At 46.3% G+C, this 26,136-nt stretch overlaps 1 protein-coding gene across 2 annotated transcripts in view; it reads left to right on the forward strand.

Moving 5' to 3' along the window:
• The window catches only part of LOC138784043 (ATP-dependent translocase ABCB1-like), a 34,584-nt gene extending 11,325 nt beyond the window's left edge, over positions 1 to 23,259 (forward strand). The window contains exons 3-27 of one of the 2 annotated variants that reach the window (XM_069959484.1): positions 1,005 to 1,149; positions 1,897 to 1,945; positions 2,868 to 3,059; positions 3,970 to 4,141; positions 4,222 to 4,346; positions 5,236 to 5,407; positions 7,520 to 7,633; positions 8,511 to 8,621; positions 15,290 to 15,415; positions 15,510 to 15,713; positions 16,127 to 16,297; positions 16,411 to 16,572; positions 16,983 to 17,162; positions 17,790 to 17,936; positions 18,710 to 18,811; positions 19,006 to 19,083; positions 19,165 to 19,248; positions 19,442 to 19,645; positions 19,914 to 20,014; positions 20,125 to 20,265; positions 21,053 to 21,209; positions 21,492 to 21,689; positions 21,760 to 21,966; positions 22,076 to 22,222; positions 22,735 to 23,259. In XM_069959484.1, coding sequence (XP_069815585.1) covers positions 1,005 to 1,149; positions 1,897 to 1,945; positions 2,868 to 3,059; positions 3,970 to 4,141; positions 4,222 to 4,346; positions 5,236 to 5,407; positions 7,520 to 7,633; positions 8,511 to 8,621; positions 15,290 to 15,415; positions 15,510 to 15,713; positions 16,127 to 16,297; positions 16,411 to 16,572; positions 16,983 to 17,162; positions 17,790 to 17,936; positions 18,710 to 18,811; positions 19,006 to 19,083; positions 19,165 to 19,248; positions 19,442 to 19,645; positions 19,914 to 20,014; positions 20,125 to 20,265; positions 21,053 to 21,209; positions 21,492 to 21,689; positions 21,760 to 21,966; positions 22,076 to 22,222; positions 22,735 to 22,935 — 3,690 coding nt within the window. In that variant the 3' untranslated portion in view covers positions 22,936 to 23,259. The remainder of the gene's footprint in view (positions 1 to 1,004; positions 1,150 to 1,896; positions 1,946 to 2,867; positions 3,060 to 3,969; positions 4,142 to 4,221; positions 4,347 to 5,235; positions 5,408 to 7,519; positions 7,634 to 8,510; positions 8,622 to 15,289; positions 15,416 to 15,509; positions 15,714 to 16,126; positions 16,298 to 16,410; positions 16,573 to 16,982; positions 17,163 to 17,789; positions 17,937 to 18,709; positions 18,812 to 19,005; positions 19,084 to 19,164; positions 19,249 to 19,441; positions 19,646 to 19,913; positions 20,015 to 20,124; positions 20,266 to 21,052; positions 21,210 to 21,491; positions 21,690 to 21,759; positions 21,967 to 22,075; positions 22,223 to 22,734) is intronic. The other variant, XM_069959485.1, reaches the window with a different exon arrangement.
• The last annotated feature ends 2,877 nt before the right edge of the window (positions 23,260 to 26,136 follow it).

A 26,136-nucleotide genomic window follows, 5' to 3' on the forward strand; every position in this document is an offset into this window, starting at 1 on the left:
TGCCTGTGGCCTATGAAAGTCCTGGTGGATTCTGCCTGTGGCCTATGAGAGTCCTGGTGGATTCTGCCTGTGGCCTATGAGAGTCCTGGTGGATTCTGCCTGTGGCCTATGAAAGTCCTGGTGGATTCTGCCTGTGGCCTATGAAAGTCCTGGTGGATTCTGCCTGTGGCCTATGAAAGTCCTGGTGGATTCTGCCTGTGGCCTATGAAAGTCCTGGTGGATTCTGCCTGTGGCCTATGAGAGTCCTGGTGGATTCTGCCTGTGGCCTATGAAAGTCCTGGTGGATTCTGCCTGTGGCCTATGAAAGTCCTGGTGGATTCTGCCTGTGGCCTATGAGAGTCCTGGTGGATTCTGCCTGTGGCCTATGAGAGTCCTGGTGGATTCTGCCTGTGGCCTATGAAAGTCCTGGTGGATTCTGCCTGTGGCCTATGAAAGTCCTGGTGGATTCTGCCTGTGGCCTATGAGAGTCCTGGTGGATTCTGCCTGTGGCCTATGAAAGTCCTGGTGGATTCTGCCTGTGGCCTATGAGAGTCCTAGTGGAATCTGCCTGTGGCCTATGGCTGGATCCATATTTTCCCTGATTCCCTCGGGCTGCATCCAGCTTCAGTCCCCAGTAAGGCTAGGTTCACACTGCGTTTTCAGCATCCGTTTTTTGCAAAAAACGCATGAAAAACGGATTGCAAAAAACGGATTCATTTGTGTGCATCCGTTTTTCCATTGACTTCCATTATAAAAAAAACGGATCCGTTTTTTTTGGCGGACCAAAACGGACCAAAAAACGTTGCTGACCCTATTTTTCTGGAGGTTAAAAAAAACGGATCCGTTAAACGGATGCTGAAAACGCAGTGTGAACCTAGCCTAATCAAATACTGTACAATTAGACTCCAGCTGCTCCAGTTGCGCCCATCTCTATCGCCCGTCATGAGCAGATCCTCACAGATGACAGGTCGTCCATCGTTCCTGAAGATTCTAGGGATCACATTGTCTTCTATCTTTTTTCCCAGTTCCGATATTCCGGAGCAGTAGACAAACTTCTAATGTTGGTTGGAACAATAGCTGCGGTGGCCCATGGTACCGGCCTGCCGCTCATGATGATCGTCTTTGGGGACATGACAGACACCTTTGTAGATACTGGGAAAAATATGACCGGTAAGTATATATTCTAATCGTATACTACAGTACATACTGTATCAGTTATCAGTCACACTGCAGGCCTTGCGTCCCAGTGGAAACAATCAGCATTCAAGGGGTATTCTGCTCAAACATAACTTTTGATGTTGCTGCCCATAGTGAGACCAACAATTCCTTCCATACTTGCTTTAATCTATTCAGTCTCCTTCCTCCAGCTCTCAGCTGCTGCTTTCTGCTGAAGACACATAAACCTGTGTTTGAGCCTCATCGTCTCCCCCTCCTCCCTCCTTTTTGAAACAGTTAATGCAAACAAGTCCCTGGTCGGCTGTATCTGCAACATTGTAGCTTCTCTGTAATGCTGGGAATCACAGAGAGTTCATCAGCAACTTGACCTCAAAATAACCCTCCCAGCATTACAAAGAAGCTACAATGTTGCTGATACAGCCTGCCAGGGACATGTTTACATCAGCTGTCTCAGAAGGGAGGGGGAAGGAGGGGCAGACAGAGAGAAAAGCTCACACACAGATTTTTGTGTCTTCAGCAGAAAGCAGCAGCTGAGAACTGGTGGAAGGAGACTGAATAGATAATAACAAGTATTGAAGCAATTGTTAGTCTCACCATGGGCAGCAACATATGACAGGTTTTGTCTGAGTGGAATACCCCTTTCAGCTTTCCTAATATGAAGTCTGGGCCATAATGGGCATGAAGCCTCTCTATTCTCTAAGATATTTTATAAAAACTAATGATGTTATTTGTTCTGTGCAGCGGACGCCATGATAAACGCATCCCATCAGCTGGAAGAGAAGATGACTACGTGAGTATAGTTGTTACTCTGACCCACCATGGTAATATTGCTGAAACGTATCATCATCCATTATGTAATGTTATTATAAGGAAGGTGATGCGGCAATAACCAACAATTCACTGCTGAGGGTTATATCTCTGGGATATTATATACTGCAATATGTGACACATTATAAAGCACACGACTGTAATAATAACGGGGCAAAAATACTGAATCGTCCCGTTATCCAGAACAACAAATCACTTGTCTGTTGATCCCGACATAACAGGTGAATTCAGACACATTTTTTTTTACATATATCATATATCTCAACCCTTTAAGGACAGAGCCCAAAAATAACCTTTAGAACAGCAACAATTTTCCAGTACCAGTATCAGCTGCTGTATGTCCTGCAGGAAGTGGTGTATTCTCTCCAGTCTGACACAGTGCTCTCTGCTGCCACCTCTGTCCATGTCAGGAACTGTCCAGAGCAGGAGAGGTTCTCTATGGGGATTTGCTGCTGCTCTGGACAGTTCCTGACATGGACAGAGGTGGCAGCAGAGAGCACTGTGTCAGACTGGAGAGAATACACCACTTCCTGCAGGACATACAGCAGCTGATACTGGAAGACTGAAGATTTTTAAATAGAAGTAAATTACAAATCTATATAACTTTCTGACACCAGATCATTTGTAAGAAATCTCTTCAGTTTTAGCTCATGGACAGATGTGCCGACATTTTCCCTAGAATTACTGGTATTGTTCTATTTATGATGGCCGCCGTCCTGGCCTAAACACAACAGAACAGGCACAAAACATGTTTAACAGATTGTGTGAGGATTTTATGCTTACATGTAGAACATTCTGCGGGTTTCTAAACCTGCTACCGCTTGTATACAGTTGCTGTATATAATAGTAGCCATAGACATCACTCTGTCAGTTCTATCACGCAGGTACGCCTATTATTACACTGGGATCGGATTCGCTGTGCTTCTTGCTGGATATATCCAGGTCTCGTTGTGGACACTGGCGGCTGCCCGACAGATCAAGAAAATAAGGAAGAATTTCTTCCATGCGGTGCTGCGGCAGGAGATCAGCTGGTTCGACGTCAATGATGCCGGAGAGCTGAACACCAGGCTAACCGGGTGACTACTCGCCATCACTGTCTTTGCAATGATCATAAACTTATCACATAGCTTTTACTTTCACCAGTAACAGTGCTGTAGCAGTGTGCTGTGGCGAGCTCCTCCTGGTGGCCGGAAGCCACCATACTGTACACTGTCCCTGCTGTGCTGTATGAGTGTGCTGTGGTGAGCTCCCCCTGGTGGCTGGATGCTGCCATACCGTACGCTCTGTTTCAGCTGTGCTGTATGAGTGTGCTGTGGAGAGCTCTCCCTGGTGGCCGGAAGTTGCCATAATGTAAACTGTCCCTGCTGTGCTGTATGAGTGTGCTGTGGAGAGCTCCCCCTGGTGGCCGGAAGCCGTCATTTGGATTCTGCCATACTAACCTGCTTGTATGATGAAGTAGCTTATGACACTCTCATCCCAAAGCGTTCTGTTCTAAAATCCATTGTGACATTGCAAAGTTACAGGTAAAAATAGGATTATGCAAATGAGCTGCTTTGGTGCACTGGAGGCGGTCCCGAGCCCCCCGAGTGCACAGCTCAGCCTCCCAGCCCATCAGTGAACATACTCTTTTTTTAAAAAACAATATTTACACCTTTTCCTCCCACTAGTTTGGCATTCTATGATGAGCTGGCAGGCAGACTAAACGGGGCACTTAGGGGCTCGGGACCGCAACAAGGGCACCAAACCAGCTCATTTGCATAATTACATTTTTATCTATAACTTCTGAATGGCTCAATCGATTTTAAAGCTGAAAAAAGCATCGGGATAAGGATGCCATTGGCTAGTACATCATACAAACAGGTTAGTATGCCAGAATCTAATGATATCCTGGGCTCTACCTTGAGGAGCCTCTGCACGGTGTTGCTGTACATGATGTCTTCCTCATCTTTCCTTCATTATAACCTGTTTCTCTTTCTTTTATGTCAGTGACGTCCAAAAGATCAACGAAGGTATTGGAGATAAGATAGCCATGCTGCTCCAGACAATGACAACCTTTGTGGCTGGCTTTGTGATCGGCTTTATTAAGGGCTGGAAGCTGACCCTGGTTATCCTGGCCATCAGTCCTGTTATGGGACTTTCTGCCGGCCTTTGGGCAAAGGTAGGAAATTGCACCTTCCATTTCTTCTTCATCCCATAAAACCATGGAGCCTTGTGTGTAAATCTCACTATTATTCACAGATATTGTCGGCGTTTACCAACAAGGAGCTGACGGCGTACGCCAAAGCCGGAGCCGTGGCCGAGGAGGTCCTTGCCGCCATCCGGACGGTTATAGCCTTTGGGGGACAGGATAAGGAGATAAAGAGGTCAGGGGGCTTTCTTGTTCTATGGTTCTAGGCTGGGGGCTTTCTTGTCCTGTGGTTCTAGGCTGGGGCTTTCTTGTCCTGTGGTTCTAGGCTGGGGTTTTCTTGTCCTGTGGTTCTAGGCTGGGGTTTTCTTGTCCTGTGGTTGTGGGCTGGGGCTTTCTTGTCCTGTGGTTCTAGGCTGGGGTTTTCTTGTCCTGTGGTTGTGGGCTGGGGCTTTCTCGTTCTATGATTCTAGGCTGGGGGCTTTCTTGTTCTGTGGTTCTAGGCTGGGGGCTTTCTTGTTCTGTGGTTCTAGGCTGGGGGCTTTCTTGTTCTGTGGTTGTGGGCTGGGGGCTTTCTTGTTCTATGATTCTAGGCTGGGGGCTTTCTTGTTCTGTGGTTCTAGGCTGGGGTCTTTCTTGTTCTGTGGTTCTAGCCTGGGGGCTTTCTTGTTCTATGATTGTAGGCTGGGGGCTTTCTTGTTCTGTGGTTCTAGCCTGGGGGCTTTCTTGTTCTATGATTCTAGGCTGGGGGCTTTCTTGTTCTGTGGTTCTAGGCTGGGGGCTTTCTTGTTCTGTGGTTCTAGGCTGGGGTCTTTCTTGTTCTGTGGTTCTAGGCTGGGGTCTTTCTTGTTCTGTGGTTCTAGCCTGGGGGCTTTCTTGTTCTATGATTGTAGGCTGGGGGCTTTCTTGTTCTGTGGTTCTAGCCTGGGGGCTTTCTTGTTCTGTGGTTCTAGGCTGGGGTCTTTCTTGTTCTGTGGTTCTAGCCTGGGGGCTTTCTTGTTCTATGATTGTAGGCTGGGGGCTTTCTTGTTCTGTGGTTCTAGCCTGGGGGCTTTCTTGTTCTGTGGTTCTAGGCTGGGGCTGGACGGGAATCGGTAGTACATCACCCCTTGTGTAACCTATTACAGGTATGAAAAGAATTTAGAAGACGCTAAAAAGATCGGCATCAGGAAGGCCATCACAGCCAACATATCCATGGGGTTTGCATATCTGATTATATATGCTTCCTATGCGTTGGCGTTCTGGTACGGGACCACTCTGGTTATATATGAAGGCTATTCCATTGGCAGCGTGCTGACCGTAAGTAGAGCAGCCAATATTAGTTGCACAAATTTAAAAAAAAATAATAGTGATTTAGCAGATAGCAAGTGACTTCCCATTGTATTCAGTCATCAAGACATACACACTATATACCTATATATAGTATAATACACACTGTATACCTATATATAGTATAATACACACTTTATGTATATATATATAGTATAATACACATTGTATAGATCTATATAGCATAATACACACTGCATACTTCTATATAGCAAAATACACACTGCATACTTCTATATAGCATAATACACACTGTATACTTCTATATAGCATAATACACACTGTATACTTCTATATACTGTAGCATAATACACACTGTATACTTCTATATAGCATAATACACACTGTATACCTATATATAGTATAATACACACTGAATACATATATATAGTATAATACACACTGTATACTTATATATAGTATAATACACACTGTATACCTATATATAGTATAATACACACTGTATACATATATAGTATAATACACACTGTATACTTATATATATAGTATAATACACACTGTATACCTATATACAGTATAATACACACTGTATACCTATATACAGTATAATACACACTGTATACCTATATATAGTATAATACACACTGTATACATATATAGTATAATACACACTGTATACTTATATAGTATAATACACACTGTATACCTATATATTATAATACACACTGTATACTTATATATCGTATAATACACACTGTATACCTATATATAGTATAATACACACTGTATACATATATAGTATAATACACACTGTATACCTATATATAGTATAATACACACTGTATACATATATAGTATAATACACACTGTATACATATATAGTATAATACACACTGTATACTTATATATAGTATAATACACACTGTATACATATATAGTATAATACACACTGTATACCTATATATAGTATAATACACACTGTATACATATATAGTATAATACACACTGTATACTTATATATAGTATAATACACACTGTATACATATATAGTATAATACACACTGTATACTTATATATAGTATAATACACACTGTATACATATATAGTATAATACACACTGTATACTTATATATAGTATAATACACACTGTATACCTATATATAGTATAATACACACTGTATACATATATAGTATAATACACACTGTATACTTATATATAGTATAATACACACTGTATACCTATATATAGTATAATACACACTGTATACATATATAGTATAATACACACTGTATACTTATATATAGTATAATACACACTGTATACATATATAGTATAATACACACTGTATACTTATATATAGTATAATACACACTGTATACATATATAGTATAATACACACTGTATACATATATAGTATAATACACACTGTATACATATATAGTATAATACACACTGTATACCTATATAGTATAATACACACTGTATACTTATATATAGTATAATACACACTGTATACATATATAGTATAATACACACTGTATACTTATATATAGTATAATACACACTGTATACATATATAGTATAATACACACTGTATACCTATATATAGTATAATACACACTGTATACCTATATATAGTATAATACACACTGTATACATATATAGTATAATACACACTGTATACATATATAGTATAATACACACTGTATACCTATATAGTATAATACACACTGTATACATATATAGTATAATACACACTGTATACTTATATATAGTATAATACACACTGTATACATATATAGTATAATACACACTGTATACATATATAGTATAATACACACTGTATACATATATAGTATAATACACACTGTATACATATATAGTATAATACACACTGTATACCTATATATAGTATAATACACACTGTATACATATATAGTATAATACACACTGTATACCTATATAGTATAATACACACTGTATACTTATATATAGTATAATACACACTGTATACCTATTTCTTGTCCCTTTATTAGCTCTTTATTTGGTTAGTTGCCTTCTGTCTCTCTGTATCTATAGTGTCAGGATCTGCTATCTGCTTCTCTTTATGACTCTTTTAGGTTTTCTTTGCCGTCATCATCGGAGCTTTTGCGGTTGGACAAACATCTCCCAACATAGAAGCATTTTCCAACGCCCGGGGAGCAGCGTATACAGTCTTCACCATTATAGATAATGTAGGTTATCCTCATGTGCTGGAGTTGTTTATTCTCCTTATATACATGTGTGGAGACCCCCAGTGTGAAGGTGGGACGGCCGGTCACTTACCAGATGGTAGAGTGTGATGCCACTCCTGTGGTGGTTGGCTGAGATACAGCCGGGCCCAGTAATGTTATGTTGTGACACCAGTGCCGGTTGGGCACACAGGTATGGTGACACACCTGCTTTTAGTTTAAAGGGCAGGTTGTACCTTGTTCCCCTGTGGTCAGTGACTTGCCGGGCTGCTGCGAGGTCCCTTGGGGTGTTATCACAGTGGGGCAGAGTGGAGTAGTGACCCTCCCGGACTATTAGCACTGCCACCCACAGAAAGGGGAGATGATGCGCCCAGTGTGTTTGTACCCTTATACTTAATAAGACACTTGATAGTTTTGGATCCAGATATGTAGTGAGAGTATAGAGAGTAGTACAGTGGTGCTGACTGGGTTGTGTGCTGAGAGGTACATAGAAGAATCAGAAGAGTAGAGAGGAGGATGCCGGAGGTAGAAATAGAAGAATACTTGAGAAGAGAGAGAAGAGAGAGAATACTTGTGCCTGTCTTTTAACTCTTTGGTCTTCGCAGCACCTATTGCCCTACCAGTGTCGGGGAACCCGTCCTAGTGGGTAACACAAACCCCAGACCTTGTTACCTGGGATGTACGGAATGCTGAGGGTTCGCATCTGCCCTCGGCCCAGGCCTACATTGCCTATAGGGATATCCAGCCCTGGTAACCCTGGGACGTTGCTTTGGCCGTTTTCCTTCCTGCAGATCATGACTGGGGACACTGGGGCCATAAAATGACTTTTTTCATTATTCTATGTACCAAAATGAAACTGAAAAACTTTTTTGTTTACTAGGTTCCTAAAATAGACAGCTTCTCCACAGCCGGGTATAAACCTGACCAGATAAAGGGGGACATAGAATTCAGAAACGTGAAGTTCTCCTATCCCTCCAGGCCAGATGTCCAGGTCAGTAACGTGTCTGTACATAAGAATTACAGTATTTAATAGAGCTGTATGCAGTGAGCGCCCCCTAGGGATGGCAGCCAGAACTGTATTATTAATGCTCCTCTTACACCGCCCGATCCTTAGCCACCCAAGGCCGCAAACAGCGCCAATCAGTGCTTGCAGACAGTCCCTTTGTTGGACACGATAGAGTGAGCGCCCATCTCCAGATCTTGCCCGTTTCGGGAATGTTGCTGGGGAAAAACTTCAGCTCCCTTAATAGATTTTCTGTTTGGTTCAGGTGTGGAGAATGGCGGCCGTTCCAGGAGCTGCTGCTTAGTTGTCCCGGCTGTGGGTTTCCTCCTTAGTTGTCCCGGCTGTGGGTTTCCTCCTTAGTTGTCCCGGCTGTGTTTTTCCTCCTTAGTTGTCGTGGCTGTGTGTTTCCTCCTTAGTTGTCCCGGCTGGGGGTCTCCTCCTTAGTTGTCCCGGCTGGGGGTCTCCTCCTTAGTTGTCCCGGCTGGGGGGTCTCCTCCTTAGTTGTCCCGGCTAGGGGTCTCCTCCTTAGTTGTCCCGGCTGTGTGTCTCCTCCTTAGTTGTCCCGGCTGGGGGTTTCCTCCTAAGTTGTCCCGGCTGTGGGTTTTCTCCTTAATTGTCCTGGCTGTGGGTTTCCTCCTTAGTTGTCCCGGCTGTGTGTCTCCTCCTTAGTTGTCCCGGCTGTGTGTCTCCTCCTTAGTTGTCCCGGCTGTTTGTCTCCTCCTTAGTTGTCCCGGCTGTGTGTCCCCTCCTTAGTTGTCCCGGCTGTGGGTTTCCTCCTTAGTTGTCCCGGCTGTGGGTTTCCTCCTTAGTTGTCCCGGCTGTGGGTTTCCTCCTTAGTTGTCTCGGCTGTGTGTTTCCTCCTTAGTTGTCCCGGCTGTGTGTCTCCTCCTTAGTTGTCCCGGCTGTGGGTTTCCTCCTTAGTTGTCCTGGCTGTGTGTCTCCTCCTTAGTTGTCCCGGCTGGGAGTTTCCTCCTTAGTTGTCCCGGCTGTGGGTCTCCTCCTTAGTTGTCCCGGCTGTGGGTTTCCTCCTTAGGTGTCCCGGCTGTGTGTTTCCTCCTTAGTTTTCCCGGCTGTGTGTTCCCTCCTTAGTTGTCCCGGCAGGGGGTCTCCTCCTTAGTTGTCCCGGCTGTGGGTCTCCTCCTTAGTTGTCCCGGCTGTGTGTTTTCTCCTTAGTTGTCCCGGCTGTGTGTTTTCTCCTTAGTTGTCCCGGCTGTATGTCTCCTCCTTAGCTGTCCCGGCTGTATGTCTCCTCCTTAGTTGTCCCGGCTATGTCTCTTTTCCTTAGTTGTCCCTGTTGTGGGTTTCCTCCTTAGTTGTCCCGGCTGTGGGTTTCCTCCTTAGTTGTCCCGGCTGTGGGTTTCCTCCTTAGTTGTCCCGGCTGTGGGTTTCCTCCTTAGTTTTCCCAGCTGTGTGTTCTCTCCTTAGTTGTCCCGGCTGGGGGTCTCCTCCTTAGTTGTCCCGGCTGTGTGTTTTCTCCTTAGTTGTCCCGGCTGTATGTCTCCTCCTTAGCTGTCCCGGCTGTATGTCTCCTCCTTAGTTGTCCCGGCTATGTCTCTTTTCCTTAGTTGTCCCTGTTGTGTGTTTCCTCCTTAGTTGTCCCGGCTGTGTGTCTCCTCCTTAGTTGTCCCGGCTGTGTGTTCCCTCCTTAGTTGTCCCGGCTGTGGGTCTCCTCCTTAGTTGTCCCGGCTGTGGGTTTCCTCCTTAGTTGTCCCGGCTGTGGGTTTCCTCCTTAGTTGTCCCGGCTGTGGGTCTCCTCCTTAGTTGTCCCGGCTGTGGGTCTCCTCCTTAGTTGTCCCGGCTGTGTGTCTCCTCCTTAGTTGTCCCGGCTGTGGGTCTCCTCCTTAGTTGTCCCGGCTGTGGGTTTCCTCCTTAGTTGTCCCGGCTGTGGGTTTCCTCCTTAGTTCTCCCGGCTGTGTGTCTCTTCTTTAGTTCTCCCGGCTGTGGGTCTCTTCTTTAGTTCTCCTGGCTGTGGGTTTCCTCCTTAGTTGTCCCGGCTGTGTGTTTTGTTCTTAGTTGTCCCGGCTGTGTGTTTCCTTCTTAGTTGTCTCGGCTGTGGGTCTCCTCCTTAGTTGTCCTGTGGGTTTTCTCCTTAGTTGTCCCGGCTGTGGGTTTTCTCCTTAGTTGTCCCGGCTGTGTGTTTTCACCTTAGTTGTCCCGGCTGTGTGTTTCCTCCTTAGTTGTCCCGGCTGTGTGTCTCCTCCTTAGTTGTCCCTGTGTCTCCTCCTTAGTTGTCCCGGCTGTGGGTTTTGGGCCATTGTGCCCTGGGAGACCCGGCCACCACCCATCCTCACTGCTCTTTCTGAGGGAAGGACGTTGTTCTATCTGGTGATACACGGCCCCATCCATCCTCCCTCCTATACGCTGCAATCATCCTGTTCCCTTTGCAGGAAAGCCCCCATAGTATGATGTTTCTTCCAGATACTTCTCGGTTGGGACTGTGTTCTTGTCATGCAGATGGTCACTGGTGACGTCACACGGACCTGGACATGTGCCGGTGTGAGCAGGGGACCTTCTGTGTCCTGCAGGATTATACTCTATGATCATGGTGTTACTGACAGTAACCCATGAGACTCTCCACCCAGGTCCTCCTCTCTTCAGGTCCCTCCCATGTAGGCGCTGATTCCTATTTTCAGAATTGAAAACCATCTTGTGTTTCTTCTATTCTCTAATAATTGCACCAATAGTTGCTGCCTTCTCACCAAGCTGCCTGCCTGTTGTCCTGTAGCCCATCCCAGCCTTGTGCAGGTCTGCAGTTTTGTCCCTGGTGTCCTTAGACAACTCTCTGTTCTTGACCATGGTGGAGAGGTTGGAGTGTGATGAGTATGTAGACAGGTGATTATTATACAGGTGATGAGATGACACAGGTGCAGGTGATCCAGATAATGGGGGCAGAGGGGTAGGAGCTTCTTATAGAGACACTAACAGCTCTGTGAGCAGCAGAATTCCTGCTTGTCGGTCGCTGATCAAATCCTTCTTTTTCCTATTGTATATTATGGAAACAGTCAACACAGAATTTCTGTGTGGCTCAGAAATATTTGGACATGTGCTGCCACTCCATTCATACAGACCTCCACTCCATTCATACAGACCTCCACACCATTCATACAGACCTCCACTCCATTCATACAGACCTCCACACCATTCATACAGACCTCCACTCCATTCATACAGACCTCCACTCCATTCATACAGACCTCCACTCCATTCATACAGACCTCCAGTCCACTCACATCTGACCTCCACTCCATTCATACAGACCTCCACTCCATTCACATCTGACATCCACTCCATTCACATCTGACCTCCACTACACTCACATCTGACCTCCACTCCATTCACATCTGACCTCCACTCCATTCACATCTGACCTCCACTCCATTCACATGAGGCCTCCACTCCATTCACATCAGACCTCCACTCCATTCGTACAGACCTTCACTCCACTCACATCTGACCTTCACTCCATTCACATCAGACCTCCACTCCATTCACATCTGACCTCCACTCCATTCATACAGACCTTCACTCCACTCACATCAGACCTCCACTCCATTCATACAGACCTTTACCCCACTCACATCTGACCTTCACTCCACTAACATCTGACCTCCACTCCATTCATACAGACCTTCACTCCATTCACATCAGACCTCCACTCACATCAGACCTCCACTCCATTCACACAGACCTCCACTCCATTCACATCTGACCGCCACTCCATTCATACAGACCTTCACTCCACTCACATCTGACCTTCACTCCACTCACATCAGACCTCTACTCCATTCATACAGACCTCCACTCCATTCACATCTGACCTCCACTCCATTCATACAGACCTTCACTCCATTTACATCAGACCTCCACTCCACTCACATCTCACCTCCACTCCATTCATACAGACCTCCAGTCCACTCACATCTGACCTCCACTCCATTCATACAGACCTCCAGTCCACTCACATCTCACCTCCACTCCATTCATACAGACCTCCAGTCCACTCACATCTGACCTCCACTCCACTCACATCTGACCTCCACTCCTGGTGCGGCCCCTAGTGGTCGCACCTCCATCAATCTCAGATCAGGGGATAACATTTAATGAGAATACCCCTCTAATATGTAATGTATGGGGCGGCATTATTTATGTGTACACTATGGCAGCGCTATTAATATATAATATACACTACCGTTCAAAAGTTTGGGGTCACATTGAATTGTCCTTATTTTTGAAGGTAAAGCACTGTACTTTTCAATGAAGATAACTTTAAACCAATCCACTCTATACATTGCTAATGTGGTAAATGACTATTCTAGCTGCAAATGTCTGGTTTTTGGTGCAATATCTACATAGGTGTATAGAGGCCCATTCCCAGCAACTATCACTCCAGTCTTCTAATGGTACAATGTGTTTGCTCATTGGCTCAGAAGGATAATTGATGATTAGAAAACCCTTGTGCAATCATGTTCACACATCTGAAAACAGTCTAGCTGGTTACAGAAGCTACAAAACTGACCTTCCTTTGAGCAGATTGAGTTTCTGGAGCATCACATTTGTGGGGTCAATTAAACGCTCAAAATGGCCAGAAAAAGAGAACTTTCATCTGAAACTCGACAGTCTATTCTTGTTCTTAGAAATGAAGGCTATTCCATGCCAGAAATTGCTAAGAAATGGAAGATTTCCTACAACGGTGTGTACTACTCCCTTCAGAGGTGTCACGGCCGCGGCGTCTCTGCCCCATGCAGCCGCCGGGGTCCTTGTGCAGGGACCCGGCGCTGCTACCTGTTCGGCCCCGGGGGGCGCCTTACCTCGCCCCGCTCCTGTCTCCGTCTGTGCCGGCCGGCGCACGTTCCCGCCTCCTAGGGCGCGCGCGCGCCGGCTGTCTCAGATTTAAAGGGCCAGTCCGCCCCTAATTGGAAGTTGCACTAATCACTCCCTATAAATTCCAGCCCTGCCCCACTACAGGTGTTGGAGCCTCTGCATGCTTCCCATAGCGTTTGGCCCAGCTTCCTGTTGTTACTGACCTTAGTCCTTGTTCCTGTCCGCAGTCCTTGTCCCTAGTCCTTGCCCGCTGCCTTTCCATTGTTCCTGAGTCCTGTCCGCCACCTGCGATCACGCCTACAGACCTCTGCCTGCACTATCTCCTGCCTACTGCTCCTGCCACGCCTCGCCTGCCGTCACTAGCAACTAAGCCAGGGGTAGCGACCTGGGGGTTGCCTGCCGCAGCAAGTCCATCCCGCCTTGCGGCGGGCTCTGGTGAAAACCAGCGGCCCCTTAGACTCCGCTCCCTGGTGAGGTTAGTGCCATCGCTAGTGACGGTTCAGTGGATCCACTACTCCAGGCGTTACAAGAGGACAGCACAAACAGGCTCTAACCAGAGTAGAAAAAGAAGTGGGAGGCCGCGTTGCACAACTAAGCAAGAAGATAAGCACATTAGAGTCTCTAGTTTGAGAAACAGACGCCTCACAGGTCCCCAACTGGCATCTTCATTACATAGGACCCGCAAAACACCAGTGTCACCATCTACAGTGAAGAGGCGGCTGCGGGATTTTGGGCTTCAGGGCAGAGTGGCAAAGAAAAAGCCATATCTGAGACTGGCCAATAAAAGGAAAAGATTAAGATGGGCAAAAGAACACAGAGATTGGACAGAGGAAGACTGGAAAAAAGTGTTGTGGACGGATGAATCCAAGTTTGAGGTGTTTGGATGACAAAGAAGAAGGTTTGTGAGACGCAGAAGAAATGAGAAGATGCTGGAAGAATGCCTGACGCCATCTGCTATACATGGTGGAGGTCATGTGATGGTCTGGGGTTGGTGCTGGTAAGGTGGGAGATTTGTACAGGGTAAAAGGGATTGTGAATAAGGAAGGCTATCACTCTGCACCGCCATGCCATACCCAGTGGGCAGCGCTTGGTTGGAGCCAATTTCATCCTACAACAGGACAATGACCCTAAACACCTCCAAATTGTGCAAGAACTATTTCCAGCAGAAGCGGCAGCTGGTATTCTATCATAGGGAATGGAGTGGCCAGCGCAGTCACCAGATCACCACCCCATTGTGGGAGCAGCTGGACCGTATGGTACGCCAGAAGTGCCCATCCAACCAATCCAACTTGTGGGAGCTGCTTCTAGAAGCGTGGGGGGCAATTTCTCCAGCTTACCCCAACAGATTAATAGCTAGAATGCCAAAGGTGGGCAATGCTGGAATTGCTGCAAAAGGAGGATTCTGGGACGGAAGCAAAGTGTGATGGAAGAACAATGTTATTTCACATACTAATCAGTATTTCTAACCTTGTCAATGTCTTGTCTCTATTTTCTATTCATTTCACAACGTACGGTGGTGAAGAAGTGTGACGTATCATGGAAAACACTAAATTGTTTGGGTGACCCCAAACTTTTGAACGGTAGTGTATATAGGGTGGCGTTAGTTATGTGTACAGTATGGCAGTGCTTTTAATGTATATTATATAGGGCGGCATTAGTTATGTGGACAGTATGGCAGTGTTATTAATATATAATATATATAGGGCTGCATTATTGATGTGTACAGTATGACAGCACTATTAATGTATAATGTATGGGGGGGTATGTGTACAGTATTGAAGCATTATCCATGTACACTGTGACATGTCTAATAAGAGTTCTATCTTCTATTGAAGGTTTTGAAAGGTTTGAACCTGACTGTTCCCAGCGGTCAGACGGTGGCCCTTGTCGGGAGCAGCGGTTGTGGTAAAAGTACAACGGTCCAGCTCATTCAGAGATTCTACGACCCGGAGGAAGGCCTGGTAAGAGCGATATATATATATATAGTGACCTATCCTGCCACCCTCCTCATAGTCCTGGATGGATGATGACTTCTTCCACGTCTTCTCCTTATAGATCACCATTGACGGACAGGATATTCGTAATCTGAATACCAGATACTTAAGAGAGATGATCGGGGTGGTGAGCCAGGAGCCCGTCCTGTTTGATACCACTATAGCTGAGAATATCCGCTATGGCCGGGAAGATGTCACCATGGAGGAGATTGTACAAGCCACGAAGGAAGCCAATGCCTATAACTTCATCATGAAGCTGCCAGATGTGAGATCCTAGTCATGTGATTCCTATGGATGGTGCTGTCATTAGTCTTTGACTAAAGGGGTTGTTCACAAAAAAATTTTTTTCTTTCAAATCAACTGATGCCAGAGCCAGAGATTTCTCATTTACTTCTATTAAAACATCTCCAGTCTACCAATACTTGTCAGCTGCTGTATGTCCTGCAGGAGCAAATCTCCATAGAAAACCTCTCCTGCTCTGGAAGACTAAAAAATTTTAATAGAAGTTACAAATCTCTGGCACTAGTTGATTTGAAAGTATTTTTTTGTGTGAACGACCTCTGTATATGGACACCATAAAGGGGTCAGTAACCAGTCTACATGTCAGCACAGAGATTACAGTGAGTCTGTGCTCTCAGGATATACAGATGATTTGTTACCACATTTATGGCTTTGCAGCGATTTGATACCCTGACGGGGGAGAGAGGAACCCAGCTGAGCGGAGGCCAGAAGCAGAGGATCGCCATCGCCAGGGCCCTGGTCCGCAACCCCAAAATCCTCCTTCTGGATGAAGCCACGTCTGCCCTGGACACGGAGAGCGAAGCCGTGGTCCAGGCCGCTCTGGATAAGGTATTTCTGTCTCTTGTGGCATCATAGCTAATAGTTTGACCCGACAAAGGTACAGAGAAACGTCCATCCCATATAAAAGTCACAAAGTCTTGAATCTCTTCACTGTTTTTAAGGCTAGAGAAGGCCGGACCACTATTGTCATTGCCCACCGACTGTCCACGATCCGGAACGCAGACACCATTGCTGGATTCTCTGAAGGCGTCATAACTGAGCAGGGGTCCCATGCAGACCTCATGAAACGGGAGGGAATATACTACAAGCTGGTGACAATGCAGGTTAGTGATCCCTGTACATACAGCATGCATCGCTATGTGTCCCTGAAAAAATGCCTAAATCTCAGGTTAGCCATCATGTATAGTCATGAGTGCTAAATTACAATGCCAGAAAGGTATTTGTGGGTCACTAGACTGCAGAACTAGTCTTCACATTTAGAAGCCACCTGGGGTTCTAATGATTCTTTGTACTCAGATGCCCCCAGGCCTTAACAGTAGAGAAGGATAGAAACAAGAAGTTCATCCAAGCTTGTATCAAGTCAGAAATAACTACTCACCAGGATGATTATGCGGATAGGAGTAGTAGTACCAGGACTATGATATCTTTCTTATTTCGATCTGCCGTCTAAGGGCCGGCCAGTATTGTCACACTCCTGTTATTTTATGACACTTATATTATCTATATATAATAGACTGTAGACGCTGAGGAGGATATGAAAAGTCAGATGGAAGAAGTTACCTATGAAAACACCAAGGACAATGAAAACGACACCGATACCGAGCTAGTGAGGAGGAGGTCAACTCGGCACGCCAATGTCCAGAAGACACCTGAGGAAGAAGAGAAGAAAGCGGAGAAAGACAAAGACGAAAAGGTGTTGAGTGGCGGGATATGACTCCTAAGCCTCATAAGCATTAGAGATGAGCATGCTCCAGTCCTATCGCCAGTCACTGAAGAAGTTGGATACAGCCCTAGGGAGTCCTGGTGGATACAGTCTACAGCCTATGGCTGTATCCATATTTTCCAGGACTCCCTATATCCCTATGATGAGCGATCGGACTCCAGTTGTGCTCATCTCTAATAGGGATCTTTCAATTTTAATTGGAGGGAGGACATTGGGCTGGGACTGTATGGCAATTTAATATTTCCATTGAAAATGTGACTATAAAATGTATGGCACTTGTGGATGATAAAAACCACAATCCCTAACAATACTCGCCAGGCAGTCAGGCAGGTCCCATTCAGTACAGTATAATTCACAGTAGTAAGAGAAATAACCGTCACCTACAGGCAAAGACTACAACAGTGACACCTAGTGAAGAAACAAGCACACTACACCCCAGTAAACGAAACCACACTAAAGGCCAAACACATCACATGCTCATTTTATAGGATTATAATGTATGATACAGGATGATACAACTTATTCTAATAAAATGGATATTAGAAAGCTATTAATCTCTGCCCTTTCCTATTGATATATCAGACATGTATATTTCAGGTTGATGAGGTTCCACCAGTCTCTGTCCTTAAGATCATGAGGCTGAACAAACCGGAGTGGCCGTACTTTGTTGTTGGGATCATTTCGGCGGCTATAAACGGTGCCACACAGCCGGCCTTTGCTATTATATTCTCCAAGATTATTGCGGTGAGTAAATAGGAAAAGGGAAATCGTGTTGTATCACTGCAGTGGATGAGTGACTGCACCTTCTCTTAGTACAGCACAATTATGCTCAATATTTTATAGCGTATCTATCACTTAAAAAAAAAAACAACACAACCTTTTTACATGTTCTAGAGACATGATTGGCCAGTGTTTGGACGTTCATGCTCCTCATCCTCCTTCAAACAGTCTCTTTCCTGCCGTGTGGAGAGTGCAGGGTGAGAACACTTAGAGAGTGCCTCTCCCAGCTCTAACAATCCCTCTCTGGGACTTGTCAAACATTTTATATGTAGTATAAGTATATTTCTTTGTGTAAATATATATTGTCTCTCTATAACTGTGTTGTATACTCAGACCAATCAGATTAGAGGAGAAAGGGATACTACAACATCCCCCTCTGACTCCCCCTTTTTTTTTTTTTACTAAGGACCTTTAATTAAAAGCTTTTATACACATTTTAGGGGGGCCGGCTGACTGTTTAATATATATGATATTGGGGGAGAAAAGGATGAGGCATCTTGGATGAACAGTACTCTGCCGTAAGGTGAGGAAGATGTCATCTCCCTAACAGGATATATAACAACGTTCACTACATTCAGAATCTCATTTCAAGTTACTTGCACGGTCTCTATGTGGCTCCACAATGATCTTTACTACTGGACTGTGGGAATGTTGATATATATATATATATATATATATATATATATATATATATATATACAGGGGAATTGGTAATGTTCCTATTTCCTGCCCTGTAGATATTCGCTGGTCCCGAGGATGAGATGAGATCCAAAAGCAACATGTTCTCCCTGTTATTTCTGGCTCTTGGCGGAATCTCTTTCATCACCTTTTTCCTCCAGGTAATTGTTTGGCAATGACGTAACAGCGAGTACATTGCGCAGCCCCTCAATTCTAGCGATGAGTGGGGGGTTTCAGCACCAAGATACCACCAATCAAAACCTCTGATGCCAGGACCATAGCCTGGACCCTTCATAGCCTTCAGTAGTTGTGCACCTATAATATGTTTCCCCACATCATATTTCCTATTCTTCAGGGATTCACCTTCGGGAAAGCAGGAGAGATTCTGACCATGAGACTCAGGCTGTTAACCTTCAAAGCCATGCTGAGACAGGTAGGACCATGTCATGTACGCTATAGGGTCGCTGTGATAACAAATAAGTGCAATGCTTCCCTTTTGTCTTTAATATTTCAGGAAATGGGCTGGTTTGATGACAAGAAGAACAGCACCGGCGCCTTAACTACCAGACTGGCCACCGACGCCTCCCAAGTTCAGGGGGTACGTGCCAAATGTTGCTTGGTTGGTAGGGGTATTGGTTCTACTTGTGGAGATCCATCTGGAGTCTTACAGGCAATGCTTTCTGGGAGATAAAGTATGCAAATTAGCTCAAACTGACTCTCTAGTGACACCTATAGGCAGCCGCCTTCTACGTCAATATCCAACTTATATTACCGCTATATCTTTGTTGCAGGCTACAGGATCCAGACTGGCCTTGCTGGCTCAGAACATTGCAAACTTGGGCACAGCGACCATAATATCCTTCATCTATGGGTGGCAGCTAACCCTCCTTATCCTGGTCATTGTACCAATCATTGCAGTCGCTTCTTTGCTGCAAATGAAAGCTTTTACTGGGCACGCGAAGAAGGACAAAGCGGAACTGGAAGTGGCGGGAAAGGTGAATTATATCTAAGGCCGTGGAAAGGCCGTGCTACATACAGTCATACCGGGAAGTTAGCAACGCTTTGTCTATAATATCGAAAAGCTATATTTAATATCCTTTGTTAGGATCCTGCTTACGCCAATTGTGCCCTGGTGGTAGTGACCACAGGGTGGAACCCCAGAGTGACTGTCCCCATATAAAGCTATAATAGCCGATTACAGATTTCATATACAACACAGATTGAGGGGAACTCTTCTATTATTATGTGCTTCTTCTATTATAGATCGCCACCGACGCTGTAGAAAACATCCGCACTGTGGTCTCACTAACACGAGAGAGAAAGTTTGAGGCCATGTATGATGAGAAGCTGGTGGGACCCTACCAGTAAGAGACCTCCTGATCTGTGTGTGCCGGCACTGGGCTGCTGGTTACCTGCCGGGATACGGCACAGAGATCCGTCATCTCACCCAATAATCCACTGTCTCTTTGTCTAGGAATTCCATCAAGAAGGCGCACATCCACGGACTGACTTTTGGACTCTCTCAGGCCATCATGTTCTTCGCCTATGCTGGGTGTTTCCGATTTGGGGCATGGCTGGTATCAAACAATCACATGACGATGGAGGACGTTTTCTTGTAAGTGTAATACCTCAGTATCTAAAAAAAAATCGGAGGGGTAACTGTCAGCTGAACTATTGTTCTGCTGACAGTTATTGAGGTATCTGGGCATCAAAGTTACATGAGCGGGGACTCCCATCAAAATGACATGAATCCCTGCTCTAAACCAGTGGGCAGCAGCCAGAGAGGGTCTCCCCATAGGGCATTTATGCTGACCCCAATCTTCTGCACAATAATGTCCTCCCTCTCCAGGCGGCCAGAGCATTCAGCTACATGGGAGACATGCCAACCGCCTGGGGAGGGAGGGCGTCACTGTGCAGGAGCTCCGGGGCTGCTCTCATTGTCCTCCTGCACAAGACTGCTGGCTGCCGGTAGTATGAAGGAGGATGCATTTGGGGGGTGCTGTTTGTGTATTGGGCATGATCTGAGCTCCATGCACAGTGACGCCCTCACTCTCCAGGCGGCCGTTGTGTCTCCTATGCAGCTGAGCGCACCAGCCTGGAGAGGGAGGGTGTCACCGTGCAGGAGCTCTGGAGCTGCTCTTATGGGACCTCTGGATTGCTGGTACAGTATTAGGTGTATTGGGGGATGCATTTGGGGGGTGCTGTTTGTGTATTGGGTATGATCTGAGCTCCATGCACAGTGACGCCCGCCCTTGGGGGATGCTGTTGGCCTTAGTATTGAGGGTGACCCGGAGCTTCTGCACGTGTATACTTCCATGTGACTCAGCCATACCGATATATATAGACATCTAAGTACCTGACTCTCTCTATATCCATAAGAACTGTGTATCTTTCCTTTTCAGGGTGTTTTCAGCCATTGTATTTGGCGCCATGGCCCTGGGCGAGACCAGCACCTTCACTCCAAATTACGCTAAAGCAAAGATTTCAGCAGCTCATATCTTCAAGTTGCTGGAGAAGACGCCTCTTATAGACAGCTACAGCACTGACGGCGACAGACCTGTACGTAGAGCTATTATAGTATATATAGTATATCCACACAGTAGTATATAGCATATACAGCATAGTGGTGGCAGATGCATCAAGGCCCTTGATTCTGCGCCACCCCTGTCCAGAGGATGTTTGTGGTATTGCAGCTCAGCCCTGGTTACTTTAATCACGCTGCGCTACCATGACAGACATGAGCCATAGACAGGTGTAGGAGGCAGCCATGTTTCTCTAATCCTGCGTTGTCGCTCCTTCTGCCATCCAATGACTGATGCAGCCACTTTACATTTACTACAGTCGCACTGTGATGGGAACGTCAGATTCCGAGGAGTTCAGTTCAATTATCCAACACGACCGGATGTGGCGGTGCTTCAGGGACTGGACATCAGTGTGGGCAAGGGAGAGACCCTGGCTCTGGTGGGCAGCAGCGGGTGCGGGAAGAGTACCACAGTCCAACTCCTGGAGAGATTCTATGACCCGTATGAAGGAGAAGTGGTAAGTAATGGACGTCTCCCGGTGTCCTTGTATGCTCGGTCACTCCTCATCCGTCATCATTGTCCTGTAGAGTGTGGACGAGTGTGACGTGAGGGCTGTGAACATCCAGTGGCTGCGGGCACAGATGGGCATTGTATCCCAGGAGCCCATGCTGTTTGACTGCAGTATAGCGGAGAATATCGCCTATGGGGATAACAGCCGGGTGCTGCCGTTTGGAGAGATCGAAAGAGCGGCCAAGGCGGCCAATATCCAGAGCTTCATAGAATCCCTCCCTGAGGTAAGTCTCTTCTCATCGTCTTATGGCCAGTACAGTAGCGTCATAGCTGAAGACACCAGGCAATGCTGACTGGGTGTATATACAGTAATTACATTGTCTATGGTTACAGAAATATAACACCCGTGTAGGGGACAAAGGGACGCAGCTCTCCGGGGGTCAGAAGCAGAGGATAGCCATAGCCCGAGCCCTGGTCCGCCAGCCCAAAATCCTGCTGCTGGATGAGGCCACATCGGCCCTGGATACAGAGAGCGAGAAGGTAAGAGAGAATGGCAGAACCCGTCATCAGGCTTAGAGGGAAGACCAGTGTGGATTCAATTTTTTGAAGGGTTTATCCAACAATTACAGATTTTTATAAATTCCTCACAGAGACTTCCAACAAGCTCTGCGCATTTCCTGCAGCCGCCACCAGAGGGCAGTAAAATCCTGAAACAAATGTGGGGTTGTAATATGAGGATCACAGGATTTTCTGATTTCATATGACTGGGGTGTCAAACTCACCGCCATTCAGCTAAAGCTTTGGCTGTCCAGGCATGATGGCAATTGTAGTTATGCAACAGCTGAACGGCCGTTAGTTTGACACCTGTGTCATATGAGGTTTAAGGCCAGGTTCACACTGTGTGAAAACAACGGCCATTATTTCACAAATAACACCAACAACTTTTCACCGTTGTCATGAAATATGGCCGTTCTTTTTACATAGAGTGAACATAGCCTTATAGTGTATATTATATTGACTGCATATGTCAACATCTAAAATTTCCCCTACAGGTGGTACAAGAAGCTCTGGACAAGGCCCGGGAAGGCCGCACATGTATCGTCATCGCTCACCGGCTGTCCACCATTCAGAACGCAGATAAGATCGCCGTCATCCAGAACGGAAAGGTTGTAGAACAGGGGACGCACCAGCAGCTGCTGCAGATGAAGGGGGTGTATCACTCACTGGTCACAATACAGCTCGGACCCACATGACCAGAGCCCACCCTGTGACCCCCATCAGGGGACCAGTACTATAGACAGTACGCACTATACAGCCGCACTATACAGGGTGCTGAGCTCTCTCCTTATTCCTTCCTGCAATACCAGACACAGCCCATAGACAGGAGGGGCGCTGTTTCCAACCAATACAAACTGCCTTATATTCTAACCATAAGACTCTCCTTACATGTTGGTATGTTTTCCCCCTATTTTGTATACATTATATATAACTGATAATATGCCAGAAAGAAAAGTGTTTTATTGCTGCTATCGCTCCATGTCGTTTTTGTACCATTCCAGGACTAGAATAAAGTTTTGTTAAGTTAAAAAAAATTAAAAAAATTAAAATTTCTGCATTTTAATTTTATTCTCAGAATTATGATTGTCTTTTAAAGGGATAGTTCAGCAAAAAAAGCTAGTAGTAGTTCAGCTGCTGTATGTCCTGCAGGAAGTGGTGTATTCTCTCCAGCTCTGAACAGTTCCTGACATGGACAGAGGTGGCAGCAGAGATCACTGTGTCAGACTGGAGAGAATACACCACTTCCTGCAGGACATACAGCAGCTGATAAGTACTGGGAGACTGGAGAGAATACACCACTTCCTGCAGAACATACAGCAGCTGATAAGTACTGGGAAACTGGAGAGAATACACCACTTCCTGCAGGACATACAGCAGCTGATAAGTACTGTGAGACGAGATTTTTTTTTTATAGAAGTAAATTACAAATATCTGACAGTTTCTGGCACCAGTTAATTTGAATTTTTTTTTTTTGCTGGAGGACCCCTTTAAGTGAGCGCCCCATGAAGGCAATGCTTGTCCGTACATCCTATTGGGGTACATGAATGTAATAGAGGGGATGCCTGGCACGGGACCCTCCGCTATCCATGTAATACATAGATGGTCAGCATGTAGTACTACATTTCGCCTGTAGTGGTCGCTGCAGTGCAATGATCAGTCAACCGCAACATCTCCCTGATGGATGAGCCATTGAGCTTGCTGGCTGCTCTGAATGCTGAGGAAGAGGTCACGGCGCCATCTTCAGGGTAGGAGGCCCCAGTATCCATTGCAATAGACAAGGCGAAGCAGTCAGTGGATCTCCGGAGCTCCTCGTTCTCAATGACTACAGCCGGAGCAGTATAACTGGCTATGGGAGGAACCAACTGTTGCCTTGTACTCTGCGGAGGAGAGCCGACCGTGACGTGGCCACCACCTAGTATGGCGCTATTGGTCATGTGTCAGCTGTCCCCAGTGATCGCTCAGTGTGTTGTATATAGGAGCCTTCCATATAGTTGGTATCTAGAAGAGACGAGCCTCACAATATTCAGGGGAAGCCGGAGGCGCCTCGCCAACCGCTAAGCTGTCATGTGACCAATCAGAATGCTCCATCCTTCATATGCTAATGAGTTGGCGGCAAAAGCCGTAGCCGTAACTTATAACGACCTCCATTAGAATTCATGATGGTACAACGCTCTGCAGTCTCAGCGCCCTGTGAGGACACGTGCCCAGCGAGCTGAGGAGTCTCAGGAGCGGGAGGGTGGCGCTTGTCTCCTGATACAAACCAGGGAATCCCGGCCACAGAGGGTGAGAGGGGGGCGACATGCGATGGCTGCCGGCCGTGCCCGAGGCCATCACACCATCACACCAGTCACACCATCATAACCGTCACACCATCATAGCCGTCACACCATCATAGCCGTCACACCATCATAGCCGTTACACCATCACAGCCGTCACACCATCACACCATAGCCGTCACACCATCACACCATAGCCGTCACACCATCATAGCCGTCACACCATCACAGCCGTCACACCATCATAGCCGTCACACCATCACAGCCGTCACACCATCATAGCCGTCACACCATCATAGCGATCACACCATCACAGCCGTCACACCATCACACCATAGCCGTCACACCATCACAGCCGTCACACCATCATAGCCGTCACACCATCACAGCCGTCACACCATCATAGCCGTCACACCATCATAGCCGTCACACCATCATAGCCGTCACACCATCACAGCCGTCACACCATCATAGCCGTCACACCATCACAGCCGTCACACCATCACAGCCGTCACACCATCATAGCCGTCACACCATCACAGCCGTCACACCATCACAGCCGTCACACCATCATAGCCGTCACACCATCACAGCCGTCACACCATCATAGCCGTCACACCATCATAGCCGTCACACCATCACAGCCGTCACACCATCACAGCCGTCACACCATCATAGCCGTCACACCATCACAGCCGTCACACCATCACAGCCGTCACACCATCACAGCCATCACACCATCATAGCCATGGTCAGAGCTGTCACACCATCATAGCCGTCAGACCATTATAGCCATATCCTGCACTGCTTGCAGGAAGTGGTGTATTCTCTCCAGTCTGACACAGTGCTCTCTGCTGCCACCTCTGTCCATGTCAGGAACTGTCCAGAGCAGCAGCAAATCCCCATAGAAAACCTCTCCTGCTCTGGACAGTTCCTGACATGGACAGAGGTGGCAGCAGAGAGTACTGTGTCAGACTGGAGAGAAGACACCACTTCCTGCAGGACATCGGCAGCTGATAAGTACTGGACGACTGAAGATTTTTTTAAATCGAAGTAAATTACAAATCTATATAACTTTCTGATTTGAAAATATTTCTTTCTTCCGGAGTCCCCCTTTAATAAGGCTAGGGCTACACTGCTAGGATTGTAGTGCTGCATTGCAGATCATAGGGCCAGGGCCTATATGACAACCTTGGCTGACACGTTAGGTCTGCATCGCAGCTCCTGGGCGCATGTGGTTGTGTTGCAACATGCAAGTTACTGCGACGGCAGCCCAGCAGGCCCCAGAACGCGTCCTGCACTGATTGCCACTTGCAGTAACTTGCATCAGGTTTGGATTTCTTGCATCCGCAGTCACTTTCATTAGCAGCAATGCAGACAGCGCCACACTTCTGTCTTTTCCATGCAGACTGTGTAATAACCAGAGAAGCATCATAGAAGACGCCTACTGTCTCCATATCAGCAGCTGCAGATAGTATATATGTATATCAGCATCCTGGCAGTGCATGGGTTACACCTGCAGCCTTCCCTCCATGCAGCTACTATGGATGATGTCATTGCACAAGACCTGGGAACCAATCAGGGGCCTGCAGCCTGGAGGAGAGCTGACCCATATAAAAG

Source organism: Dendropsophus ebraccatus, chromosome 2 (assembly GCF_027789765.1).
Source record: "Dendropsophus ebraccatus isolate aDenEbr1 chromosome 2, aDenEbr1.pat, whole genome shotgun sequence".
NCBI classification, from domain to species: domain Eukaryota; kingdom Metazoa; phylum Chordata; class Amphibia; order Anura; family Hylidae; genus Dendropsophus; species Dendropsophus ebraccatus.